This window comes from Aulonocara sp. 'chitande type north' Nkhata Bay, linkage group LG23, assembly GCF_057382095.1.
Source record: "Aulonocara sp. 'chitande type north' Nkhata Bay isolate Kocher_YH1m ecotype deep benthic linkage group LG23, A_spYH_male_GT1.1, whole genome shotgun sequence".
Lineage (NCBI taxonomy): Eukaryota > Metazoa > Chordata > Actinopteri > Cichliformes > Cichlidae > Aulonocara > Aulonocara sp. 'chitande type north' Nkhata Bay.
Genome location: NC_141365.1, coordinates 10,577,059 through 10,603,788, shown reverse-complemented (window position 1 = coordinate 10,603,788; position 26,730 = coordinate 10,577,059). Strand labels below are relative to the sequence as shown.

At 40.8% G+C, this 26,730-nt stretch overlaps 3 protein-coding genes across 8 annotated transcripts in view; 2 read left to right on the top strand and 1 right to left on the bottom strand.

The window, feature by feature from the left end:
- Window positions 1-8,161, top strand: part of sh3rf1 (SH3 domain containing ring finger 1) — a 50,094-nt gene extending 41,933 nt beyond the window's left edge. Inside the window, exons 8-12 of the mRNA XM_086282631.1 lie at window positions 694-864; window positions 2,215-2,498; window positions 2,583-2,902; window positions 3,433-3,779; window positions 4,052-8,161. Of these exons, the coding sequence (XP_086138757.1) occupies window positions 694-864; window positions 2,215-2,498; window positions 2,583-2,902; window positions 3,433-3,779; window positions 4,052-4,220 (1,291 nt within the window). The 3' untranslated portion in view covers window positions 4,221-8,161. The remainder of the gene's footprint in view (window positions 1-693; window positions 865-2,214; window positions 2,499-2,582; window positions 2,903-3,432; window positions 3,780-4,051) is intronic.
- Window positions 8,162-12,256: 4,095 nt separating this feature from the next.
- Window positions 12,257-24,381, top strand: cbr4 (carbonyl reductase 4). Its single transcript, XM_086284642.1, has 6 exons — window positions 12,257-12,411; window positions 13,698-13,848; window positions 15,648-15,768; window positions 15,881-16,017; window positions 17,820-17,954; window positions 18,520-24,381. Exons 2-6 carry the CDS (start codon window positions 13,704-13,706, stop codon window positions 18,696-18,698), a joined length of 717 nt encoding a protein of 238 aa, XP_086140768.1. The 5' UTR covers window positions 12,257-12,411; window positions 13,698-13,703; the 3' UTR covers window positions 18,699-24,381.
- palld (palladin, cytoskeletal associated protein) overlaps window positions 20,833-26,730 on the bottom strand; it is a 67,546-nt gene continuing 61,648 nt past the window's right edge. For all 6 annotated transcript variants that reach the window (XM_086284636.1, XM_086284639.1, XM_086284641.1 and 3 more), the window contains 5 exons: window positions 25,374-25,506; window positions 23,309-23,516; window positions 22,922-23,087; window positions 22,474-22,607; window positions 20,833-22,388 (listed from right to left, as the gene is read on the bottom strand). In XM_086284636.1, the coding sequence (XP_086140762.1) occupies window positions 22,228-22,388; window positions 22,474-22,607; window positions 22,922-23,087; window positions 23,309-23,516; window positions 25,374-25,506 (802 nt within the window). In that variant the 3' untranslated portion in view covers window positions 20,833-22,227. The remainder of the gene's footprint in view (window positions 22,389-22,473; window positions 22,608-22,921; window positions 23,088-23,308; window positions 23,517-25,373; window positions 25,507-26,730) is intronic.

Genomic DNA, 26,730 nt, shown 5'->3' with positions numbered 1-26,730 from the left:
CAGTCCCACATGAAAATATGCAGTCTTCTGAAATGTGCAGTGAAATGTCACAAGCGGTTTGTGCACTGATGGCCCAAAGCCTTAATGCACATGCTCGGATCAGAGGGAGGAAATCCTCATCTGTCTCTCACACAGCCCCCTCTTTCTCCCTCCCTCCTCCTCATCTGTCAGTTGAGAGTCTGCAGAGTGTGAGCTTCTGCTCAGGTGAAGGGGTCAAAGTCTGGGAGTGACAGTCTCCTGGGTCCCATTGGTCCATCCACTCGGTGACCCCTCACTTTTGACCCTTTCACCTTTTACCCTCATTACTCCCTGAAGACAAACCACCACCTGATAAGAATTAGATCCACTCATGCCTGTTTTCCTGCCATTGCATGCATGTCAGACTCATCCATTTATGTTCCCTCGCAGACAACACTGAAATCAGACTGAAAACATCCCAGCTGAGGCCTGTTTTTTTTTTGGCAGCGGCAGAGACATGACCCACAAATTGTTTTGTCCTCCAGTGCAGATTTTCTCTGGGTCAGAGGGCACTGTCTTTGCTGGAGGCTCCCAGAGGAGCTGATGACAGATGTACTGGATGATGGGATGAACGCAAAGCAAATGGCATGCTTTTATTCCAGAGGGGAGAAAGTCCGCCATGAAAGCCATCTATGTGTCTGGTAAATGTCTCATCTTTGTTTGTTTTTCATGCAGCTATGTGGCAATGTTTCCCTACACTCCTCGAAAGGAGGATGAACTGGAGCTGAGGAAAGGAGAGATGTTTCTGGTGCTGGAACGCTGTCAGGATGGCTGGTTCAAGGGCACGTCCATGCACACGGGCAAGATTGGAGTGTTTCCTGGGAACTACATGAGCCCCGTCAGCAGGTCAGGTTATTCTTATCAGCATACTGTATACACACACACACAGGTGCACTCGCTTTCACATCCTTTTGTTTATGATGCAAAGCTATAGCATAAAAATTCCTCCAGTTTGCTGATAGTGTAAAGTATGCTGTGTTTTATTGATAAAGCCACACCTGATGTTTATTCTGCACAAATGCTTTTTGCTGAGTTATTGAACCAGCTTAGCAAAGAATAACTCCCTTAAAAAATACATTTTGCTGCATAAATTCCTCATGAGAGTTTTTTGTTTTCCTGCATTCAGCTTTCAGTCTGACAAAATTGTAGACCTCATTTAAGGTTTTAGCAAGTTTTTGGTTTATGGTCAATTTAAACCATAACCGTGACTCTTATTAGTCACAGTTTAAGACCAGAAATCTTTACCTTCTTATGGCTAATGTAATTTACTAAATGCTACTTCAGTTCCAAACAACCACAGAGAGGCACACAGACTTAAAACTTTCCAGATTCTTTCAGGGTCAATAAAATGATTGGTACAGCTGCTCCTCCAGGTGCTAAAATCAAAAGTGTTGTCCAGGCATTATCGACAGAAAAGTGTTTATGAGGTGGATCGGGTAGTGGTAAGCTACTTAAATCTGGAAATGATCCTTCTAAAAACAGAGCTATGGTGCTGTGCATTTTTATTTGTCCATTTATAATCTTCCGCTTATCTGAAGTCAGGTCACAGTGACTGCTGGCGAAGCCGGGTATTCCAGACCTCGCTTTTCCCAGCAATGTTTTCCAATTCCTCCTAGGGGATCTCGAGGTGTTCTCAAGCCAGCCAGGAGAGCTGTGTAATCCCCAGTGAGTTCTGGGTCTATCGGTTGGGTACAGCTCGTAAACCTCCTAAGGGAAACATCCAGGTGGCATCCTTGTAAGGATGAGCGGTCTCCTTTTTGACACAAAGGAGCAGCATCTCCACTCTGAGCTCTTCACCTTGTGTCTAAGGCTTAGCCCAGCCACCCAGTGGGTTAGCTAATTATGTTAGCTTGTACCCGCAGTCTTGTTATTTTCAGACACTGCCCTCACCATCACTTTTAAAGATCCTGAAATATTTATACTTTCTTATTTGGGGCAACAACTGTCCTCCAAACCAGAGAGAACAATCTGCTCTACTGGAATATTTGGTTATCATAAAGTCAGGATCTTATATTTGATGTACTGAAATCTTAGTTGTCCAGGCTGTGATTAATCTTTTCTGAAACTAATATATTGGTGTTCTGGATGCTAGTGCACACACTAGAGCTGCCGGGCACACTTCACACTAAAGATGCATCTCATCATATAAAGCTGCACTGTGTCTTACACCTTTTTACTTCCTCTCTCCCTCTGCAGGACAGCGTCTGGGAGCTCTCAGCCCAAAGTGCCCTTGAGTCTGTGCACTCAGGCAGGCAGAGGTGTCACCATCGTCAGCCCTTCTTCTGCTCCCCTTGGAGCCATTGTTTCAGGGCCTGATTTTAACAAACCGCTGACTGTATGCCCCGCCGTTGCACCTGCCAACTCCCAGCCTGCAGCGGTGGTCACCACAGCTCAAACAGCCACAGGCCAACAGCCAAAAGTCTCACTGCACGTCACCTCCCAGATGACCGTGAATCAGGCTCGCAACGCGGTCAGGACAGGTAAACTCACTGGCTTAAAATGGATTTTGTCCTTTTGTATGAAGACAAATTTAAACCTTTAATTTTCATATATTGAATTTACAGCTGCATGTCACAGTCAGGACAGGCCCACAGCAGCAGTGACACCAATACAGTCTGCAACACCCGTGACGTATCTCCCACACCTCGCAGTGTGCTCGCAGCCCGGGTCAAGCCCTGCACAAGGCTGCACTCGAGTAGGGGTGGCAATGGGCTGCGCAGCTGCCTCCTTGACCCCACCCAATGTCAGCGCTGCATCTTTGGATAGTGACGCTTTGAGACCTGTACCTGTCCTCGCTGTGCCTGTCAACCCTGGGAGCAACTCCGCTCTCAATCCCACATCTAACAATGCAGCTCCTGCCTGCAGACTGGATAAAGACATCAAGGTTGGATTTGTTTTTAGACACTCTGGAAGAATTTAAATGGTCTCCAATTGTCTGTTGCTGTTTGTGTTTTTAATAGATACCTGTTTTGTTTTTTTCCATCATAGTAATGAATGTCTTCATTTGTAGCAGATGATTGAAATGCCCTGGGAGAGTTAATTTTTATTTAAATGTTAATCATGCAGGGACGATTCACCAGTAGGAACAACAAGGAGGGCTGTTATATATATATATATATATATATATATATATATATATATATATATATATATATATATATATAATTTTTTTTTTTTTTTTTTTTTTTTTTTTTTTAAATGTCTGCTTAACAAATAGATGCCATGTTTTTACACATCTACCTTGCCTGCAAAAATAAAAAATAAAAAATTGGAATTTGTCCCACCACAGTTTTTCGTTTGCGTAGGGAGAAACGAACAGGTCCAGACATTAGATTATGTCTGTCTGCGCGTCTGAAAATTACTTCTCATTGCCTCAGGGGTAAAAAAAAAAAAATGCTTGTCTTCATTTTGCAGAGAGAAAAGAAAAGTCTTCTGAAGCTGTTGTCCTCCAATAAGAAGAAGTCTCGCCCTTCGCCCCCCTCCTCTCCTACCCTTGAGGCTGAGCAGGCCGCTGCTGCTGGAGAGCTGCTACATGGCGCTGTGGGCCCTGACACCTCCCCTCCCTCTGGCCCAGCGAGCTGCCTGGACTCTGAACCTGCTGCTGCTTCTGCCTCGTCATCCTCCTCCTCCTCAGTCCCAGAGTCCTCCCATCGGAAGAGCAGTCCCCTTGATGGATGTGTTCCTATCGCTCCTCCTCCCCGCCAGCCCTGCTCCTCTCTTTTATCTCAACAGCATGACGCACGTCCCATCATATGTGAGAGGTAAATGCGCTGTTTCTTTGGACTGTTTCAGATTATTGTTTATCTGTACAACTAGATCAATCAATAGCCAGATTCATGAAGGCCTGTTTAGACTAGAACTTTGTGTCCATGTTATGGTGTTCCTAATTCAGTTCAGTTTGAGTGGGATATATACACTCAAATTTTTCCATGTGTGCATGTTGTTTGTTGTTTTTAAATCTGTTTCCAGGACACACTCATTGCCATTGTTGCAGTGTGTATCATTCACCATCTGCCTGGCTATTCTCTTTCAGGTACAGGGTGGTTGTATCATATCCTCCCCAGAGCGAAGCAGAGCTGGAACTTAAGGAGGGCGACATTGTGTTTGTTCACAGGAAGAGGGAAGATGGCTGGTTCAAAGGCACGCTGCAGAGGAATGGCAGGACGGGACTGTTCCCTGGCAGCTTTGTAGACATCATTTAATACACACACGTATACACACAAACACACAGTGATCCATCTGACTGCTGCTAGCCTCGTTAAGGTGTCACTGCTCCCAAGGTTGCTTGGACAGGTCAACCACGATGACACTTCAAGTCTTGAAATAGACCACTCGAGAGCGCTGCAGAGAAAAATCAATGAAAGCACATTGGACAGAGTTAGAGGAGAGCACACACTATTCATGAACTTTTCTTTACTTTTTTTTTGTTGGTTATTTATATCTTTGTAACAATTCAACTGTTAAATGTGTGCCTTGTACTGTTCCTCACTTTATTGTACATAAGGACACAAATATGATTAGTCCTAAAACATCCAATATGAACTGTTTATCCGTATGTTACACATTTTAACTTATTTCATAGATCAACCTTTTTGTAGTGCCACATGTTAAGGGGTTAAGTAAAGCACACGCCTTATTTTAATACATCAGATTTGCTTTTCTCTATATGACTGCTGTTCAGACTGTCAGAAGGCAGTTGTACTAGGTGGAACAGATCAGAACAAATTGTGCTGCAGAGTAGAAAATAAGATACTTCTCCTCCTCCGAAGGCATTATTGAATCCGGGGGATCCTAACAGAGATCTGCTGTATTGCACATTTGAGTACTCCGCTTTGACAAATTATTTCTGTGTGCCATTCACAGGCATCTAGTTTTTTCTCGCAGTGTGGTTACAGTGTAAAGGGCTGATACTGCATTGATCAAACATTTGCATGTGATTAGCAAAGCCATCCGCAGGAGACAAAGTGCTGCGGGACTGTTTGGCTCTGCCGTTTTTAATATGCGAAAAACACACTCCAAAATGGACTCAAATGATGCTTACTTTGTACCTTCTTTATATTTACTGACCAGAGTAGCTGCTCTCCTAACCTCCCTCGGCAGTAGCCAAACCTGGACAGAGCGCTCCATCACGGGAGCGACATAACATTTCAGTAACAGTGCACGGCCGATTCCTTTCAGTGTGTATTTATTTTATGTTAGCTACACATTTCAGAGACGCTGACACCTGCTGCTCGTAGAGAGAGTGTCATATAACTAATCGGACACAGTCGCCCCTCAACGGGCTCCGTTTGTGAACACGAACTCATTCCTAATGTGACTTGTGGCAATAAGAAACACTGCTAGCTAAAGCACAGAATGTTTGCCTAAAGTAGCATGTTGTATCACTCCACAGGAAGAGGTGCATTCAATCTGTTGAATCCAATCACAAGTTTTTATTGAAATCAATCACATTGAGCCCTTGATTTTTTTCCCCCCCTGTTTTTCATGGTTAAGCGATTCAAAGTTTGTTTCTTGTTTTTCTGTTAATTGTTGTACTGACTTGAATTACTATAAGATTTCTTAGTGATTGGAGGGGATTTGGCTGTAGGTTCGGTGCTTGTTGAACTGAAAATGAATTAGCAATTTTAGAATACTTTTAAAAAAAATGAAAGTGTAATCTTCATAAAAGATCATTCTTCTTTGCCTTGAAGTTGACCAGTTATGCTCATTTTTAATTTTGGACTCGAGTATTAGCTTTGCACAACTCACAGTTGGAAATAATCCTTCTTTATCTTATACTGGGCATTGGTGCAGCCTCTAAGTTCTTCCTCTGAAACAAGCAGTTTAGTTCCTCTACTTTTAAACCAGCTTTTATCTGATTGGCTGCACCTAACAAACAAAAGGCTTTTGATGATAGAGGAGCCAAAATTGTTCAGGAGGCATGCGGTTTTTCACTCTAAGAAGGTCCTGGGTTCAAATCCAGCAGTGAGTTGGGGCATTTCTGTGCAGTTTGTATGTTCTATGTGGTTTCTCTCCAGGTGTTCCAGCTTCATCCACAGTCCTTAGACTTCCATTTTTAGCTGAACTAGTGTGAATGTGACCATGAATGGATGTCTGTCAATCTGTGTTAAACCTGTAATAGACTGTACCCCACATCTTGCCTATTGACAGCAGGAATTGGATAGGTAGAAGGAAGTGGACAGATGGTTTCTCTATTATTATGTTAACAGTTTTAATCTGGTTATCTTTTAGTTATTAACTTAAAGAAATTTAAACAAAATGTGTTTTTATTGGGGATTTTCCTGAATTTTATATATTGTTCACATAATTTGGGAAGCATGGTGTTACAGTAGGAACTTCCGGTCCATCCGGCCGGTGTCCTCTGTGAGACGGCATCATTAGACGACAATGGAATCAAGAAGAGGAGAGGCGAGTGCAATGGAAAGCCAAAGAGTCGATCCAGCTGGCACCTCTGTCATACATCACTTTTGACAGAAACCTTTAGATTGATCGTGTCAACTTTAAAAAAAAAAAAACAAAACCCCAAACTCACTTCCAGTTTAGAGGACTAAACGTACAACAGTGTAAAAAAGATAACTGTGTTTGCTTGATTTAAAACACAATACATGAAGTAAACCTGCTAGTGAAATATGTGCACCTTTAGTTGTTTGATCCTGATCAATCAGATTTAAATTTAAATCCAATTCACTGCCCACCCCGTGGTGGGTCGCTCTGCTTATAGAGCTACATTGAGTCTACAGCTTAGCAGTTTGTGCTTAGATTGGATCACTTTTAAAGTCTTCTACCTGGTTTCAAGTCAGTATGATTAGTGTAGACACACTGGGCTCAGGTATAAATGCAAACAATGACAGGACCAATAAATAAAGCTTGAAGGATAGCTTTATTCAGAAGGACAGGACGCTGACATTTTACAGAGCCAGAAGTAGAAAAATCTGTCTGAAACCAGGAGTTTACTGCACTCTGATGCTCGAGCTTAATTGGTGACCTCATTATGTCAAACTTTGGCCATTTATAATAAAGCATCCACCTTTGTAGCAAAAGCTGTATCACAGAAAAGAAGGAAAAGCATGGTAGGTTCACTTTAAAAAGCCCTCTAAAAAATCAATGAAACCCTTTAGAGTAAACGCATTACTGTGAACCCACCCCCCACCTCCTCGCCTAAGGGAACCTCACATCAGTTAATGTAATGTGACTTATTCATCAGATTTTTTCAGGAAGTCGTTTGAGGTCCGTGGGGTGTTTAAACATGTTGAGGCAATCACTGAATCGTGCCAAATTTGGCTTTGAGAAGGAGTTTAACGACTGATTTAGACCCAGAGTTTCAAGCGTCTGTGATAATTATTTTTTAAGTCTTTTGTTGTTAATTGAGGGGACCACTGTGTAACTGACTGCTGGAAATATGTTGTCATTTGCTTGAAATTTGGAGCGAGGGCGGAAAGCGATGGTACAAATCACTGTTAGGGCTTCTTTTTATATAGAATTAATCTGATGTTTTCTTGTCGTCTTGGCCGTCACCACACCAACCTCAGGCGCTCTGCTCAAACTCTCCCTCATCGAGTGTCTTTTCATTTCACTGGGAAGCCTTTAATATACAGACATACTCCTACACAGAGGCACACAGTTATACTGGCGTACACACTACCGCACCGTTTTAAATCATACTGACGTCTCGTACATGTTTTTCATGCATAGGCTGCACAGTTTACAACTCAGAATATGAAGCATATTGAATGAAGACTAGTAATTATTTCTTAAAATAATTACTAGTCTTCATTCATCCAAACACACGGCAACATAAGTTTGCTCAATCCAGCTTAACAGATTTCTTATATGCCAAGGTGACTTACTTGATTTTTTTTGTTTTTTTAAGTCTGTCGATCATCTGTTATGTCTGAAAATGATGAAACTGAAATTGACGTGTTTGGCACAAATCTGTTATGTGAAAAACATTCTGAAGTATTTGAGGGAATCGCACTTTTTTTTTTTTTTTTTTTGTAAAAATCTCTAAAACAATAAAAGCTAATGGTTTCCATATTTTTCTGAGGCTTGGTCATCATTTTGTGAGGGCACTCTGGTGTTTTCTCCAGTGACTGTGTGTCACGTCACAGCAGATGTATCTGACCTGGTTAGTAATCAGAAATATGAAAAAGTAAAGTGCTGTTATTTATTATTATTTATTACCTTAAAATGTACGGGCTCTCCATTTATCTGAAAGTACAGCAGTGTGCAAAAGTCTTGAGCCACCCCTCACTTCTTTATATTTTGCTAGGAAAATGTGAAATGTATCCAGTGATTTATTGAAATGTAAAAAAAAAAACACTTGGAAATATATAAGGCAAAAACAGAGTTTTTAGTAATGAGCTTGAAGGTCAATATTTGGTGTGACCACCTTCATTCTTCACAGCCTGAACAATTTTAAGCTTTCCTATAGTTTCTTTAAGTAGTCGTCGGGTAGGATTCTTGTAGGACATTCAAAGCTCTTCTTTGGATGTTGGCTGCCTTTTGTTCTGTTCTATATCTACATGATCCCACACTGTTTCACTAATGTCGAGGACTGGGCTCTGGGGAGGCCAGTCTGACTGACGTGTGTGGTATTTTCAGGTATTTTACTGCATTAGCATCGTTGGGATCGTTGTCATCCTGAAAAATGAAGCTTTTACCAATCAGACACTTTCCAGATTGCATTATAAAGTGGTTCAAAATCAAGTGGTATTTTTCTGATTTTGCAGTTCCTTTAATTTCGACCCACAGCACCAAGATCACTGGCTGATATAGTTACATACAGTTCCAAACCAGCGCAGAACCTCCACAGTTTTCACTTTTCAAAATTTGAATTCTTCACTTCATGAGACCTGTTGGCACTGATTTTCAGGCTGGTTCTTGTGTAATTTGACTTCCTCTGCATTTTCCTTAAGAATGACATCTTGGCCTTTCCATTGAGACCATTCCTGGTGAGGCTGAAGGACTAGATCCATCTCTCCAGCTTTTGCTGGATTTGGTTTTACTATTTCTTAAGGACATCACTTTAAGATATTAATCATCTGATGTAGATATTTTCTTTAGGCCTGCTATTACTACTTTTTGTCCTAAATATTTATTTTTTATGGCTGAATGAGTCATAGGTCAGTGTTAAGTGGCTTAACAAACGAAAACTCTTCTGAATACTGTCCGGTAGAAGGACTCGACTAAAAAGAAGCAGAAAAAGGAGCCAATGTCCAAAAACAAAAAAACTTTGCCAGATCTTCAGAAAGCCTGCAGAACTTAAGTGTGACTTCTTGGAAGCAAAACATAAAGAAATAAGTGGTGACAGAAGACGTCTCCACAGTACTGTAAACACACACTGATTATTGCCAGGAAGAGAGATCTTTGTCCATCAACTGTATAAAAAAGATGGCCACCTTGACATAAACTGGCATTTCAAAGCCACAGTGTTAGCATTCTGGCTGCCATAGTGTTACCTTTAGGAGCCACATGTGTCTATATTTGGACAAGTAGTGAGAGTACAGACCCAGGTGCCTCCTAGTTAAAGACTAGAATTTGACTCACCTCAAGGTGGAGAACTTCTCAGGCAAGCTGCATCACACAGCAAACCACAGTGGAGAGGCCCAATTCAGTGACTGAAGTTAGCAGAGGTGAAGTCTAACAGATAGCTATTGAGTACAGCAGCTTCAAATAAAACTGAAAAGTGTAACTTATTGAAAATAAAAACTGAGCCTCTTTTAGCCCAGGCCTGTCACATTGTCATGAGAACTTCTACACTTCCCTTTCTGTCACTCTTCACCATAGACGGTATAAAACATGAATATAGTCACAGTGAAGCCACCTGCTGGTTTGTGAAGTCCTATTTTGAAGCCTAGAGATGAAACCAGGTGTGATGAGTGAGGGTCCGTCTGACTGTCAAACATAGGGTACATGTTCTTTAGCTAACGTCTGGTGAAAGCTGTTAGCCGATGACCTTTCTGACTTTTAAAATAACTAACATTTACAAAATTAACATATTTTATTCATTATAAGCCAAAATGCCTGACTAAGTCCATAAACCTCTCATTAAGATAATTACTGATGTCAGCACCTTAACTTTTTACAACTACAGATAATGCCCCCTGGTGGCCTTTATAGAGAATGGCAGTTTTAAGGCCAAAAACTGCTTTTTATCCAGTAGCTTTGTATTTCAGTTCAGAAGCTGACACTCTAGAGTAATCATATTCAGAAATATTTACCAGGATTATTTATTGAGTATTAAAGCATCTTTCATTTGTTCCACTTTATATTAGAAGTGGCTTATCTGATTAATTGAAACCAAAGTGTTTCAGAAACAGTGGCGTATTTCTTGGTGATCAAAGGCTCTTTTTTTCAGCCGTGTCTCAGACTGAACTAACGCTCTGAAAGCCTGGTGGTGTGGTGGTGGAGGAGGAGGGCAAGGAGGAGTCATGAAATAAAGAAAAGAACAGTAACAAGTGCAATACAAACTAAGCTGCATAACAACAACAGCAAAGAGCTGGGTGCTTCAAATTAAATCTATTTGGGTGCTCATTATAGTATCTGCTAATAAACGGTTGTTACTGCCAAGCAGTGTCTCCCATGACTTACAGCAGAGTAAAGAGAGGTGAGCCTTCCCAGAGTGTTCAGCTGGGAAATGTTGACAGGAACTGACAAGCACCCAGAGAGGTCATTGTGTTGCACACAGCTCCCTGCAGAGGATGGGTTTCCATGGAAATAAGTTACTCCAATATATAAGTATGAGACTATAGTGAGGAGGAATAAGGGGGAAAAAGTGTTTTGTAAGGAACATTTACACTTTAATCATTGTTTGTAATTCTAGGTTGTGTTATATCATCTGTCCACTTGGGTTGTTGTGCTTTAGTAGATTATGCACATGTGCTAAATCTGTTGCAGGAATATTTCAGGTTGACAGGACTGTGAGTTACAGGTTGGGTAGGGACTGTGTGTAAATATAGGCAAAGCTATGTATGCACAGCCCAGGTAAAATATTCAGAGTTAGGAGTGCTGTGTAGAGTTAAAGAATTAAGGCCCCAAGGTCAACAATTCTTGATAACGTTTAAGCACAAGGCGTGTGAGCTGATTCAATTGACTGCAGCAAAAGGAATCAAGTCCTCCTTGAACTTTTTAACAGTGCCCGAGGAAACGGGCAGGAGTTATGTGCTTGGCTTCTTGGAATAGATTTTCTGTGCAATTATACCAGAAAAGTAAACGTGTGTTTTTGTAGGGCATGAAGAAAATGTGACAGCATTTAAAAATAACCCAATGATCAGGCAAAATAGTTCCAGGAACTAAATAAATAAAGTGTTTTCTTTCTCTGAAAAGAAATTCAGTCTAGTGTCTCTCTGATGCACAAGCACACCTAATGAACTCTCGGTTGACAGGCTTAGAGTCACCACATTTAGAGAAATCAAACTGTTTGTAGTGTTTGCATTTTGTTCCTTTTATACTGTGTATGATTCACAGCGCTCAGGGCTACATATCCACTCTGGCACAGGTGATGAATGTGATTTTGCTTCAGCAAATCAATCTGGCAGAATAAGTCTCAGACTGATGAACTGTCCAGGTGTGGGCCAAGGCCACCCAACCGGTCTCAACATGATTCATTTTTTTTCCTTTTTTCTTTTTTTTGTGTGCACTGATGACAGATTTGCTTTTCTTCATGAGATATATTTCCACAAGGGAACAATGTGGAAAAATGAATGGCTGCAAATAGAAATCACAGTGTTATTTCACTGGCAGTAAGATAAAGATGAGGTATGCTGTATTTATTTGAAAAACGTTGAAGTTCCTGTGCTACATCAGTTAAAACAATAAATATAATTTCTAACAAAAAAGCCCATTTTAAAAAAGTAGCTAGGATGTAACAAAATAAAACAGCTTACTGAGATAACAAGCACTCTAACAGCTAAATCAAGGGAAGTAAATAAGCTAGATAAATAAAAATATTTTTAAAAATATATAATAAAACTATGTCAGAAGCTTTTGAATATATTACAATAAAGTGATTCTTTAAAGTAAAATAGATCAACAAAAACGAATAAAACGGTCAGACTAAATATAGCAAAACAAGCACAGCAAATGTCAGATGGCAAAGTGGGTCAGTGTACACACGGTGTAACGTACAGTGGACAGTGTAGGGTGGAACTACAGTGGCTGGGTAAAGGTTAAAAAAATCACCAATCAATCAAAGCAGTGCTGGTTCAGTTCAGCCAATCCAGCGTTACCACAGCGCCCTCTACCGACCAACAACGACCAGCACAATAACAACAAAAAACATGGCGGCGCCCATGACTACCCGCTCCTCTGGTATTCTTTATTTGTTCAGTAAATAACATTTGTTACATTTGTAACAGTGTTTCTCAAACGGGGTGTTAGACTCAGAAAAACGAGGTAAGTATCATATCGCTGCATAAACGTAACTGTACGATGACATTTAAAGCTAAATACGGCTACTATTTACCGGACAGCGACTGTGACTCTTAGCCTCACTGAAGTGACCCGGTGTCCTACTTTGTGTTGTGCTGCAGAGCATTTTGTCCCACATGTTAAGGCAGGGTGTCATGTTTTATAATCTTGGCTGTGTTTACTTGCCTAGACCCATACAGACAAACAACCAACCTTACCGTCACGTATTCATCCCAGCACGCGCGCTTCCGTGCACTTAAATAGATATAAACTCTGTGCCAAAATAATGGGGGAAAGATTAAAGGAAAATATATACTATACTATAAAATGAGTTTTTAAAACAAATCGCACATTCAAACAACCCGATGATGGCCGAAGAAGACTGCTCCAAATTTTAGGAGCTAAAAAAAATTGGTTTTAAAGTATAATCGCGTAGCCTCAGTGACAAGGTCTCTAAAGGTAGCCCTTTATAAATTAGCCGGTACCTGTTTATCTACAACTTAAGAAGAACAAGTGTGATATGTGAGCACCGGCCATCCCTCCTCTGCACATGTCCAAACCCTACCACCTTTGCCTCTCTCCCTTATTAACAGTGATGGTTAATCAATCTGTCCGTAGTATAGATAGAGCTGTCAAAGCCTGTTTTTCTGTTTGCTATCGCAGTGTTTCTTCAGCATCTAAAATACATTCAGACTGATGTGTGTTGACTCAAAAGACAAAAATCCCAGTAATCCCAGTGTTTCAGTCCTAAACCAAAAGAAAACTTTGTTAAAGCAAACAGGGTGTTATTATTACACATATAAGTTGTCATATAAATACATTATGCTTATATACTAGGGTGACCAGATCTCAACAAAAGATTGTTTATATGTAACACACATGGGACACATCATATTTGTATTTGTGTAACACTGAATAATAACTGACAAAAAATAACAATTTTTCTAATTTACTGTCACTTCATTTGTGGTAGTGTCCATCTGACACTGACTTTCCCCATACAGAGTTTAACCTGCACTTGACTATAATAAAAGCGTTCCCTACTTTCTTCAGCCAGACTTTAGAAAAAAGTGCCTGCAGAGCCGATTGAAATATGGAACAAGGGATAAAAATGCTGTGTGTTTATGCTGTGTAGCTTCCATTCAATAATCAGACTACACCATCGACTTATGAAGATCATAAAGGGAAGCAGGCATGTCTCTCCTGTGTTTCATCTGAGATAGTCCGGATGCTGTTCTGTAGCTGTAATTGAGCTGTTGCCTCTCCTGCAGGTCATCATGTCCAGACTGGCAGTAGTGTGTGGGGGTTCCAGAGGCATTGGGAAAGCAGTGTCCTGCCTGCTGGCAGAAAGAGGCTGCAGGGTAGCCGTCGTCTCCAGGAACAAAGACGTCGCCCAGGCAACTGTGGCATCTCTGCATGGAGGTATAATGCTGTGCTGTGTGTAATACAGTGCTTAACAAAATTATTAGATCACCGGATATAAAAAGAAAGCACAAGTATTTTAGAAGTCTGCGAAAAACAAATTAAATTACTGAACTCACTGAACTGAATTGTTGTTTTAATACCCAAATTATAACCAGCACACTGGACTTCTCTCAGAACTAAATTAATCAAGCAGAACATTCAACCACTGCTAGTAAAATAGCAATTTTTTTTAGGATTAAAAATATTATTTTTATTAACAAGCTTGCACAAACTGGTGCATTAACCATTACAGAAACATAAAAAATTACTTTGGTAATTACCAATAGTGTTGATTTAAGGTAGCTGTGGCGTAAACCTTACCCTGGATTTTGGACTAATAAATGAGTTAATGAGTAAAGTGTACAGACATGTGCCAGAGCTATTAGAGCTTTTCATTAGCGTGCTTTTTTCTGCACAACGGCCCTCCTCTAAAGGAAAATTACCAATTTTTATTTTCAAAAGTATGGCTTAATTTACTCAAGCTTAAAATGCAGATTTGTTATGAAATTGGCAAAAACAACAGAGAACAACAGCATATGTTGTCTTCATTCTTACTTACAACACCGAAAAGCCAAATTTTGAGAAGGAAAAAAAAGAATGAATTTCACAGTTAGTTTAAGTTTTTGTAATTTTTGTAATGTGGGGAGTATTTATAATTGAGATGTTTTAAGAAGTTTCATTTACCCACTAGATAAGCAGAAGAAAATGGAGTCACAGATACAGTTCAGATCAAACAGAGTAAATAAAAATATGCATCAAAACCTCCTTGTGTAGATTTATTCAAAATTACAAATAATAAAATTAAAGACTTCTCTGTATCATTTTGATTTAGTCTTTGCAAGTACACATTATAAATAAACAAGCATGTAGCTCCTTCTTTCTTTATAAATATGGGTGGGATATTTATTTTAAATAGTCTAGCTCTACACTGCCATCAACTGTAAGTAAAAGATGGACGTGACATTGGTATGATATCTCACACTGAGGGTTTTTTGGCTTTGAAACTAGATGTGACTAAACAGAGAGACTCTGTGCACTCTAGTAACTTGTCAGTCAGTCACATGTTAAATATCATAAACCAGGGGTGTCAAACTCAAATACACAGTGGGCCAAAATTCAAAACTAGAACAAAGTCGCGGGCTAACGTTAATATTTATTGAAATATATTTATTCCTCCAGATATATATAAGAATGAATCTTTTCTTATGGACTCAAACACGTTTTGCTGAAAAACTGAATATGGAACAAGCAAAGCTTAATACTAAACAATATATATTAGCTGTATAATACCAGTAGGCCAGCCCTTATAGTAATTTGGTATGGCTTCGCGGGCCAAATGTAATTAGGCTGCGGGCCAAATTTGGCCCGCGGGCCAGAGTTTGACACCTATGTCATAAACCATTAACCTTTGTATAATCCTTTGTGACTATAACGTCGAACATATTTTACAAAGACAACACTGTTTTGTATTTGGCAAGGCTTGAAATGAGAGCTTGAGAACATAAACTCATCAGTAAATAGTTTACTGAGGTCATAAACCAAGTTAGAAGATATGGTAGTTTTCTCACGGCAACTATACAGTCAGACTTTCAACCAGAGGAGTCGCCCCCTGCTGGCCATTAGAAAGACTGCAGGTTTAAAGCACTCAGAAGCTACGCCCATTTTTAATTAAATACAAGGTTCAGTGTAGACTTAGAGGACCTTTATAAACATACTGCAGTGATGCCGACAGTAGATCTGATGTGTGTCTTCTCTAGATGAGCACATTGCTTTTAGCTGTGACATCTCTAAAGAACAGGAGGTGCAGAAAACATTTGAAATGATCCAGAAGACCTGTGGAAACATCTCCTATCTCGTGAACGCAGCTGGTATCAACAGGTGAGCAAGCACTGAAGTTGACACCTCTACTGATTCTCAGCTGCATTTGCAGACATATTTAGACGCATGTAAATGCTGAACCCCTGCAAGTTGCTGTTGTCTGTTTGCACAGGGATGGTCTGCTACTGAGGACCAAACCAGAGGACATGGTGGCTCTGCTTCACACCAACCTGCTGGGCTCCATGTTGACCTGCAGGGCAGCGCTGCGCAGCATGCTGCACAGCCAAGGAGCAGCTATTGTTAATATAGGTACTTGATGATTCACATTAGTGGTGCGTCTTCAATTTAACCACTAGATGGCTGTGTTACTACTTTTATAGATTCAAGTCAGTGTACCCTTTAAGGAGGATATTATTTTGTACGGTGGCCCTGAGAGGCCAAACGGATTGCAACTTAAGAAAACACCAGCAATAAGAAAAACGCTGCAAAAGCACACAAAACACAATGGAAATAGGAAAAAGCAAAACAGAAATAGGAAAAAGACAACAGAAATAGGAAAAAACTGATTTCCAAAAGCACAAGGGAATTGTTTCTGGGGAGACAATAACCCAATGTTGCAGGGACCAAAATATGCTAAGAATTGCGCTGGGAGACACTTAAAAGAAGTGGAGGATCTATCGGTTTTGTGAGGAAAGAAAAGATGAGAGGTAAGTGTGTTAGCCTAACTATTCGCCTAAAAATCCATCATCAGTATTATATGAATCATGATAAAACACACCAAGCATGTTTTGGGTTCGTGCAACTTGTCCGTTGGGTTATTGTCTCCCCAGAAACACTTCCCTTGTGCTTTTGGAAATCAGTTTTTTCCTATTTCTGTTGTCGTTTCTCCTATTGCCATTGTGTTTTGTGTGCTTTTGCAGCGTTTTTCTTATTGCTGGTGTTTTCTTAAGTTGCAGTCCGTTTGGCCTCTCAGGGCCACCGTAATTTTGTGCTCATTTTAGTCCAAATAAAATCAGATACTGACAATTTCTTTGAATTCACGCAACAAGCTTGTGGATGTATGGTTTTACGTTTCTTTTTCCTCATGAACTGTAATCAGATACATTATGAGTGAGAGAGAGAGGTTACTAAAAGAATCCTGAATAGAAACCTCCCAGAGAAAAGATGGTGGCACAAGTAGGTGGTAAAGTTTGAGTTTCTAGTGTTCCAGCTGTTTTCTTTTTTTCTTTCTTTTGTTGGTACATTAAATACAGAAAATAATATGTATTTGTTGAAAAAAGCGGTTTGAGAGGCTAAAAACAACCTACATAATTTACAGGATAACGAATAAGTGAGTATAGAATATAATAAAATACTAAATGTAACAGAAAACAACAAGTTTAGTTAATGGTAGATGATATTAGTCTCAGTATTGGGGAAAGTGTAGTAAACGGTGCAGGCTTGGGGAAAAAAAGCTGTGAGGTGAAAGAACAGATGATTCTCTGCTAAACAGATGTGTGGAGTTATAAACATTACTGCATGAGGAAGAGATTACCTAAATCAGTCTGTTAGTGGAAGTTCTCTGCTGCCTGTTCAGTAAGTGGTGCAGAGGGTGGTCGGGATTATCCACAATGGATAAAAGTTTGTTGAGGGACTTCCTCTCAGAGTCAGCCTTCCTGGTCAGTTTATTGGTCTCTGATGTTGCAGACTAAAGGAAAGTATACACTGCACTCGTCACAGGGACAACTGAAATTAAAAGTAACTTGAATATACCTAAGTAACGGCTCAAGCTGTTTCAAGATGGTAAGACTTGCTCCTAGAAGGGCTTTGTTGAAATCTCGAATGCCACCGACACCTGGGACTGCAGCTCTTAAGAAGCACCGGATTGACTGCATCCTGTAAGAAAATCCAACCAGAATCTGAAACCACAAGCACGGCTATAATAATATTAATGTGATTTCTACCTCAAGGTTTACAGTGTTTATATTTCTTTGTAAAGAAAATCTATGAAATTATACAGACAGAGTAACAAATTCTTCATCCAGCACGCTGGGAGTCAGGTAATTTGATTGTGATTTATATTAAATGTGGAATCAAGTCATCTTAATGGATTTCTCTGGTCATGTCTGCAGGCTCTGTTGTGGGCCTGAAAGGGAACTCTGGCCAGTGTGTCTACAGTGCCAGTAAAGCTGGTCTAGAGGGTTTCACTCGCTCCTTGGCTAAAGAAGTTGCTTCACGTAATATCAGGGTTAACCTCCTGGCTCCAGGTACAGAATATGCTTCTGATTCTTTCACTTTTCTCTCTGTCTTCTCAATATCTGCTACAATCCACTGCTATCAGAGAACCACACTGAGCCCTTTAACCGGTCAGCGTTCAATTTACGCGTAGTGTCATTCATATCGAGGTACGTGTTGTTGGTTCCTTGGAGGACTGCGCGCAAGTGGTTGTGTATCTCTTTGAGTAGACTGTGTGGACAAATACCTAATACCAAACCAATGAGTTTATATACAGTCACTCATGCAAACAGACACAAACGCAGTACTGTAAAACAAACACAAATCTCTTGTTTACTTCTCCCACTCATGAGCAAGACTATGAGATACTTGAGCTTCTCCACGTAAGGCAGCAACTCATCCCTAACTTTCCTCCAGCTGCCTTATATTCCTAAGAACCGTGGCCTCACTTTCATCCCTGCCACTTGACACTCTCTGCTCCAATGCAACTTGCAGCAAAGATTAGATCCTTAGATTAGTGATTGGTAATTAGTACAAAGCACTGCTTGTGTCAGCCTCTGTCATCTCATTGCTGTTTTTTTCCCCATCTTTTGGTAGGTTTTATACACACTGACATGACTGCAGGGATGAGAGAGGAGGCTTTAGAGCGCTCCATCCCTCTGGGGAGATTTGGAGAGCCGGAGGAGGTAGCCCGGGCCGTCCTCTTCCTCCTGGAGTCCCGCTACATTACAGGAGAAACGCTGGTGGTGGACGGAGGGCTGCAGCTGGCCATGTAGGGAGTAACAGCTTCCTCCGGAGCTACTGTTTTGAATATTCAGTGTCTTATTTTAGGCATTAAGTGTCACTGTCGATTGAGAAATTTATGACTGATAACAAAAAGAAAAACTTTTGAACTTAAAGCCTTACATCTTAAGTTAAATCTAGAGCTCTGCCCAAACTAAGTTAAAAGTGATACCTGGTAAGCTGCTGGATTGTGAGATGTGTGTTTATTACTCGTATCAGATGTATTGCTACTGCAAAAGCCTTCAGATTAAAGCAAACATAATGTATGTTGTTAAAACTCATTTACTTTCTTCTGCTGAGTCACTCTGTTCAGCCACAGTGGGCGTGGCCTTTGAGAGTCAGTCATGACTAACGCTGCTGACTCCAGAGTGTCTGGCCTAGTCCAGACCTCCGTGCCCTGGGGTCCTAAATTTGATCAGTGAATTTAACGCTGTTGGTCTTTTTCCATGACTGTAAAGCACCCGCCCGCTTGCATGCCACTGATCCTTACGCTCATGTTTTGTTCCCCACGTCCCCCTGGGAGACCCCCTCACAGCCGCCACATGTTGCCCTCCACAGCCTCCTGCCTGCGCCCCCCAAGCCCACCTCTGGCGCGGCCTATAGAGCGAGGAGGCATTTGGGGCTGCAGCTGGAGGGAATTAAAGGTAGCGGTGGAGGTAGGGGGGTATTTTTAGTGCTGGGAATGTTTTGAGTGTCTAGTTACAGCTCTGGACCTGTACTGTGGATGTGTGGGGCTAGAGGTGACTGTCATGCTCACTGATGAGATTTGCAAAGCTGTTATCAAAACCTGGACTTTAAATGAGCTACAGTGTGTGGGGGGCTGTTGTGTGCATTTCTCCTCTAAGTGTTGTATGTCTTTCTAAACGGAGCAGCCAGCCAGGTAGATGGACTCAACAGCCATTTTTCAAGTCTATTTAAACTCATTTTAAACTGAATCTGGTCTACTTTTAGGTCACTATTTATTTTTTAGGTTACTATATATTTACTTTTTTTGCATCATCTGATGTTTGCTGTGATGTTCACTCCAGAAACCTTGGTTTTGTGTTAAAACCTGAATGCTCCAGACCAGCAACACACAAAACTCCTGCTTTTATAAAAGTGCTCACATTTCCTGACGATCAGTTAAGAGAGGAGCTTAGAGACCCAAGGTTTTGGGTGATGACACCATCTGGAACAGCTGCTCTAGACAGGACAAGGCAGCCTTTTCTGACAGGAAATGATTAATACAGACAGAACGGGTAAGTCTGCAAGGTAAGATTTAAACCAGCCTAACGCTGATCCAGACACACCCACTACTTGATGTAACCTGTTTAATGTGACTGTGTAACAGTGACGCAGTATCAAAAGCAGAACAGTGTAATTCCCAGCATCTGGACCCATCAAAATGTCATTTGTAACCCTAAGAAGGGCACTTTCAGTCAAATGTAATTTATAAAATTATAACTAAAATTTATAAAAAGTGTTATGCATTTCCTAAAAGGCTTCTCAGCTACAATCTTTTCTAAAATCTTTGGCAATTAAGGTCACCTGGGCTTATCCCTAGCTATAACTTTCCAGGTAAGGATAAATCCAGGTTAGATTTGAGGTTTTACAGCAAGGGTTGGGTTGAACAATAGCATGCTTATACCAGGTGTGAACAGAACCGATTAACATGAATAATAATATCAGGCCACACGAGAGTCGCAGTGACACAAAGTATATAAAATAGTTTAATTTTGCTGCTGAAATCAGTGAAACTTTCCAGATAAGGACAAAAATCACTAATAGAGTGAGTAGATTAAGGCACGACGCTTGAATGAACATGTTGTACTTTATCTACAACACAAACTTGAGCAGTAGTTCCCCAGAAATCCTGGCGAGCTATTGCTCAAGACCACTTTAAAAAAATTGCAGGAAGGTCTGGCTCCAAAGAAGCAAAGTAAAAAGAACTGAGGGGTGGCTTGAGACTTTTGCACAGTACATGTACCCCTTATTGGGAATCACTGTGCCAAATCACTGCTTGACTTTATAGCTTTTTAACGTATTTAGCACAAGTGGCATTTCCTGTGACCGATAATATGCCTTTTGGCATTCTTTTATTGTTTTAGAGAAGCCTACCAGTCCACAAAAACATTCACACTGTGCCTGAAGAGTTTGATTTTTTTATTAACATTTTATAACCTAAAATAGTATCAGGAGAACAATCCATATACAGGCATTGATTGGCATAGAAATGTGCAAACACAAAGTGTCAGCTGACCGAAGCTCAGAAAAAAGATGCCCACAAGGAGACAAATCGTAGATATAAATATGCTTTGCTGTTGATTTCTTAATGTTGAGAGTTTTTATTACCCATGAATACTGAAGGAAAGAAGCAGTTTTGTTTTTGTTTTTTTTAAATGCATCCTAGTAAAAGTTACTTGGCACTGTACAAGTGTCCAAAAAAACATGCAAAGAAACTGTGTTTGCATTAAGTGATTTAAGGCAGTAAATATATTTATAAAGCTTCATGATAGACAGGATTGTTTTATCGGTGAACTGAAGGTTGCAAATATAATTTATGTTAAGATTGCTTTGGAAAGTAAATAGCATTTTTTTTTTCCATACAAAAATAAAATGGACAATCTGTGATGTGTGTGACGAAAAACACTGAAACCCTTCACAGCACCCTCTCTTAAGTGAGAACGTTTCAATTCACACTTCAAAAAAAAGAAAGAAAAGAAAATCAAAGAAGAAGAAAAAGTAATCACCTAAATAACCCACCATCATTTTAGTTTTTCAGTATTACACTTCACATCCCTCCACTGACTTGCTTTTACTCCCATTTTCTCTTGTTAAAACCAACTTTCCTTAAGGTCTGCTGCACATACACATCCTTTTAACCAAACGTTAAATGTCTTCTGCCCCCCCAAAACAAAACAACAACAAAAAACACCGTTTTTAAGGTCCGGCCTTGTCCAGTATCTGATCTACAACCTAAAAGCGCAGATTGTATGATGCTTTAACTATCTGCACTGTGCTACATAAGCCCTCACAATAAAAGTGGGTGATCTCCTTCGTCCAAGCTACGATGCTTTGAATCATTCAGTCTCGTTTCCTCAGCTCGTGTGATTGCTACTTATAAATACAGTATTAGTTGGTGAATTGCAAATGGCACCACTTGAACATGCATAGTGATTTGGTTTCATTTTTTTGTATCTTTACAGAAAGAAAAAGGCACTTTAAAGGGTAAAACAGAGTCAGGCATACACTGAACAGTCTTTTCTTGTGGTAAACACCTCAATCACTTCCAGATCCAGTTAATAAAATGAAACTTGGGGAAACAACTTGATGAATTCTGTAATACATTAGTGTTGTGTCATCCTATTTAGAACAAAGAAACATGGCAACACCTTTCTCACTTTGCCCACCCAAGCTTAAATTCAGTATCTGCAGTTCATTGGTGGTGGACAAGAATATACTCTGCCTCTCCTCGTTAGGAGTGCCCGGATCACAGGCAGCTTTCTGGCTTTTCTGGGTAATCCTCACACCTCTGACTCGTCTCTACAGGTCGTCGCTTTCCACCAGGCCTCCGGGCTGCACTGGGCTGGAGTCGGGGAAGAAGGCCGCCTTCACATCCAGACCTCTCTCCGTCAGTGCTGCGTAGCGGCTGGTGGAGGGACGCACCTTTTTTGGCTTTGGGAGGTTAGGCTGCTGCCATTGAGCTAAAGAAGGAATAGAAGTATTTAAATAGTTTGTATAAAGGAAAATGCTGGATTCAGGGAGAAGTGTGTGATAGCTTAGACTTACTGTGGACATCAAGCCGAGCGGTGCTGGATACGATGCCGGCGTCATTCTTGGCTGACACGGTGTACCAGCCGGCATCTTCTTTCAAGGCTGGCTGGATGATCATACATAGGTAGCCACAGTTGTCCTGGTGCATGCTGGGAAAGAAGAGAAAGAGCATTGACATACATCAGATAACTGATATACATCAGATGTCAGAGACATGACACTTACATGAAATAAGGTAATATTTAAATATTGTTTTTCTTGGCGTACTGTATCTATAATATGAATTGTCATTGCATGTGTTGGTGCTGTGATGGCGTGATCCTAGTCCTCTGGATTGAAATGTTATTGAAACCATAACTGTGCACATGTTTAGGGCTTGTATAACTTACTGGGGAAAATGCTTTCTAAATCTCATTTTAGGGCAAAGTCACCAAACCAGTTTGGTTTACTTATTCCTGTTTACCTGATTCTGTCTGTGTTGTGAGTGAAAGACTCATTCTCCCTCTTCCAGAAGATCTGCGGATAGGGAACCCCCGTCACACGGCACTCCAGTCGCACAGGATGACCCTCTGCAACGCTCGTGTTCTGCAGTTTCTCGATGAATGAAGGGGCCTTGTGCATCTCTTTGGCTAAGGAGAGAGAAGGTGTTACTTAGATGCACTAATGAACCAGGACAGCAACATCTCCTGCTGGATGTTTATGGAAGCCATTCACAGTTAAAGTTAGTTTCCAGGTAGTTTCTAATTTAGACGTTATTAACCCTAGAACGGTCTGCTTTCCCATGAGTCCCTCAAATGCCACCCCATTAAAAAAAAAAAAAGTCTCTGTTCGTGCTGATCGTTCTGTTTACCTGCAACGATGAGTTCCAGGTTGAAAGAGTTCTGGCCGGCTCTGTTGCTGGCGATGCAGGTGTAGATGCCTGCGTCGCGGCTGGTCACAGGTTCGATGACCAGCGAGTGCACGCCGTTTTCTCTCACCAGCATCTTATGGGCAGAATCAGGGCGGATGGTCTGTCCGTTCAACTGCCAGATGAGGTCAGGAGTGGGCAGGCCGCTCACCTACAGGAGGGGAAAAACACAGAAGACATTACATTTGAGTGAATGCATGAATGCTCACGTCGTGCCTGTTTTTGTTGGAGGAATTTGATTGTTATCCGCATGTTCGTGTTTATTGGGAGTATGAAAACAGCTTAGTTAATCTTTGTTTGTCTGGGGGAGACTGGTCACCTGCATGCTTTGTCACGGGAATAAACTGGACTCGGAGAAGACATGTTTCTCTTTGCAGAGAAACCCAACACCTGCTCTGCTGCCTCTGGCCCACATGGAAAATGTGCCACTATTACAATGTTCACATTCTCACAAAACAGCAGACTAAGCAGTGATAAGTACTTCTGGAAGGAAACCAGTGCGCATTTAGAAGTTGAGACATTTTAAGAACGGAAAATCTAGAAAGCCTCAAATGACCTGCAAATAGATATTTGCTATAAATATCTTCGACATTAAGAGCTCTGAAGGAATGGAGACTCTGGGTTTATTTCTGAGAGGCCCAAAAAGACAGGCTTTTTATAGAGAGTTAATTGTGGGTCTGCTTTATTTTATTACATGCACCAGCTTTTCAAAGAGGTTCCTCGGTGCCTCAGGCCGCAGGGAGACGAGGTGAAGATGGAGGGGATGAAGAAAGAAAACGAGCACGGGTGGTGGGAGTGGTGTAAGGGGAAATAATTTTAGAAAAACCTGATACCACTTAATCCCTGAAAAATGACACCTGTGTGCCCTGTCTGTCTGTTGTGAGCCATTCATAAAGTGATGAAAAATCTTGTCTGCGCTAGTTCACTAGAGGAACTGGAATGCACGGAAAGGGAAATGCTTCCTTGGCAGCACTGACATGGAGCCTCCCTGAAAGCAATACAGACGCTGAATTAAAGGGTGGATTTGAAATGGTTTTTTCTCTATTACTATGATTAACATATTCTCTTTGGTGCGGGCATCTTTCTTTCTAGTCACGTCTCACTTATTTTAGACTCTTTGGTTTATCAAAGAATAGCAGCGATAGTGTGTTCACCTGCAGTCTATTCAATAAGCACAGCAGGTTAAATCAAAGCAATGGCTTGGTGAGTAGGGTTAAAGTTAAAATGACAGATTGTAACACACTGTAACACAGGGCTGAAACCACAGGCACATTAAAGTTCATAGCTTGACACGCCATACTCAACCAAAGAAAAAACACAAACCCAAAAAACAAAAAGTTTGTTTTTTCTTCTTTTTTACATCAAAAACGCAGCATCTCAAAACCAACTTTATAAAAAAGTTGGTTTTGAGTTATCGAAATTACTTTTTCAACCACGTGCAGCTTTTGATATTAGAAACTTCTTTTGTAAGAGTGTGCCAGGCCATCAACTTTATATGTTGTTTTTGAGTTCCTGAAGAAAACCTGGGTAAAAACAGGGAGGGTTTGCAATCTCCACATAGAAAGTTCTGAAATCAGGACCGTTTCTGTCTGGCAGCAGTGCTAGCCATATATTAACAGTTTTAACAGGGAAGACCTTTCTCAAAACAGACTGAAAAGAGAATCAGGCTGCCACTAATAAAACCTGCCATGTGCTATTACATCACATCAGTCCAAACACTGTGGAAAAACTCGATGCTTCCAGATTTGGACCATTTCATCGACTTGACCTCCTACAATAATAAAAGCTGTATGCACAGCACATTGGTATATGTATGCTCGTTTATGTAATGCAAGAAGTTCTAATCGTGAAACATTTTGTAACATTGTTAAAAAGTGCTGTATAGGTGTTTTTAATATTGTTATTAATTGACTGAGCAACCACAGTACAACCATAGTTCCTTCCTTCCTCTGTTTTATCACAGTGTACACCCATGCTGGCACATGTTACACTAGAGGTGTGTATTTACCTTGCAGTCCATTCGACACAGGCGGCCTTCCTGAACAATGAGGTCACCAGGCGCCTGCAGGAAGTGGGGGCGGAAGTGACGCTCTTGGATGTTATCGTTCTCATCACCGCTGTCTCTAGACCTGGACCTGGGCCTGATAGAGAGAGAGAGAGAGAGACAGACAAAGGGTTTCTGGGATTAAAATTTAAGCTCGGAATTAATGAGATGGTTTGGAAAAGAACAAACTTTTAGTTTTTATTTGCTGACTGTTAAACTCTCAACTAAGGCTACACGGGGAAGCACATAAAATCATAGGTGAAATCCCCCCTGTCAGAAAGAGTAGAATCAAGTCAAGTCAAGTCAAGTTTATTTATAAAGCACATTTAAAAACAACCGAGGCTGACCAAAGTGCTGTACAATAAAATACAAATATAAAATACAATAAAACACAAGTACATAAAACACCTCACTGATAAAACAATAAATTAAAACAATAAGTTAAACCTTGCTAAAAGCCAATGAGAAGAGGTGAGTTTTAAGAGCAGTTTTAAAAGTTCCAAGGATTGTGGAGAATCTGATGTGAGGAGGTAAACTGTTCCACAGTCTGGGTGCAGCCACAGCAAAAGCCCTCTCTCCCCTAGTCTTTAGTCTGTACCTGGGAACATCTAAAAGCATCAGGTCTGCTGACCTCAAAGATCTCCTGGGGCGGTAGCATGTACCGCCCCAGGAGAATACTTTAAAGAATACTTTAACCCTTTAAACCCTGACCTAATTTACCCTTTAAACCAGGGGAAGGCAACTCCAGGCCTCAAGGGCCGGTGTCCTGCAGGTTTTAGATGCGTCCTTGATCTAACACAGCTGATTTAAATGGCTAAATTACCTCCTCAACATGTCTTGAAGTTCTCCAGAAGCCTGGTAATGAGCTAATCATTTGATTCAGGTGTGTTGACCCAGGGTGAGATCTAAAACCTGCAGGACACCGGCCCTCGAGGCCTGGAGTTGCTAAAAATGCTAACCGTCATCGGTGACGGGTTAGGGTTTAAAGGGTTTAAAAAACCCTCCAGTTCTCTTTCCCCTACTTCCACTTCCTGTTTTGTGACATGTAAAAGTCTCTTTAAGACTTGTACAGCAGGACAGGACCTGGAGATGTTCTTATAACTATACTCAAACACAGTGACATCACCACACTGCCTGAATATCAGCCAAGGAGAGAAATAAAGAGAGCAGGAGACACTGATTGTTATCTGGATCTCTCTCCTTACTCAAAACATCCTTAAGCTCTAATTTAATCAGGGTGTGTTCATCTTGATAACAGATTACAGGTGTTTTTTATGTTCTGTAAGCGACCATAAGAATGTCTGCGATCGTCAGTGCATTT

Coding starts and splice junctions, on each gene's coding strand:
- cbr4 (XM_086284642.1), top strand. CDS start 13,704: ATGTCCAGACTGGCAGTAGTGTGTGGGGGTTCCAGAGGCATTGGGAAA. Junction 15,769..15,880: donor AACGCAGCTGGTATCAACAG/GTGAGCAAGCAC, acceptor CTGTTTGCACAG/GGATGGTCTGCTACTGAGGA. Junction 16,018..17,819: donor AGCAGCTATTGTTAATATAG/GTACTTGATGAT, acceptor TCATGTCTGCAG/GCTCTGTTGTGGGCCTGAAA.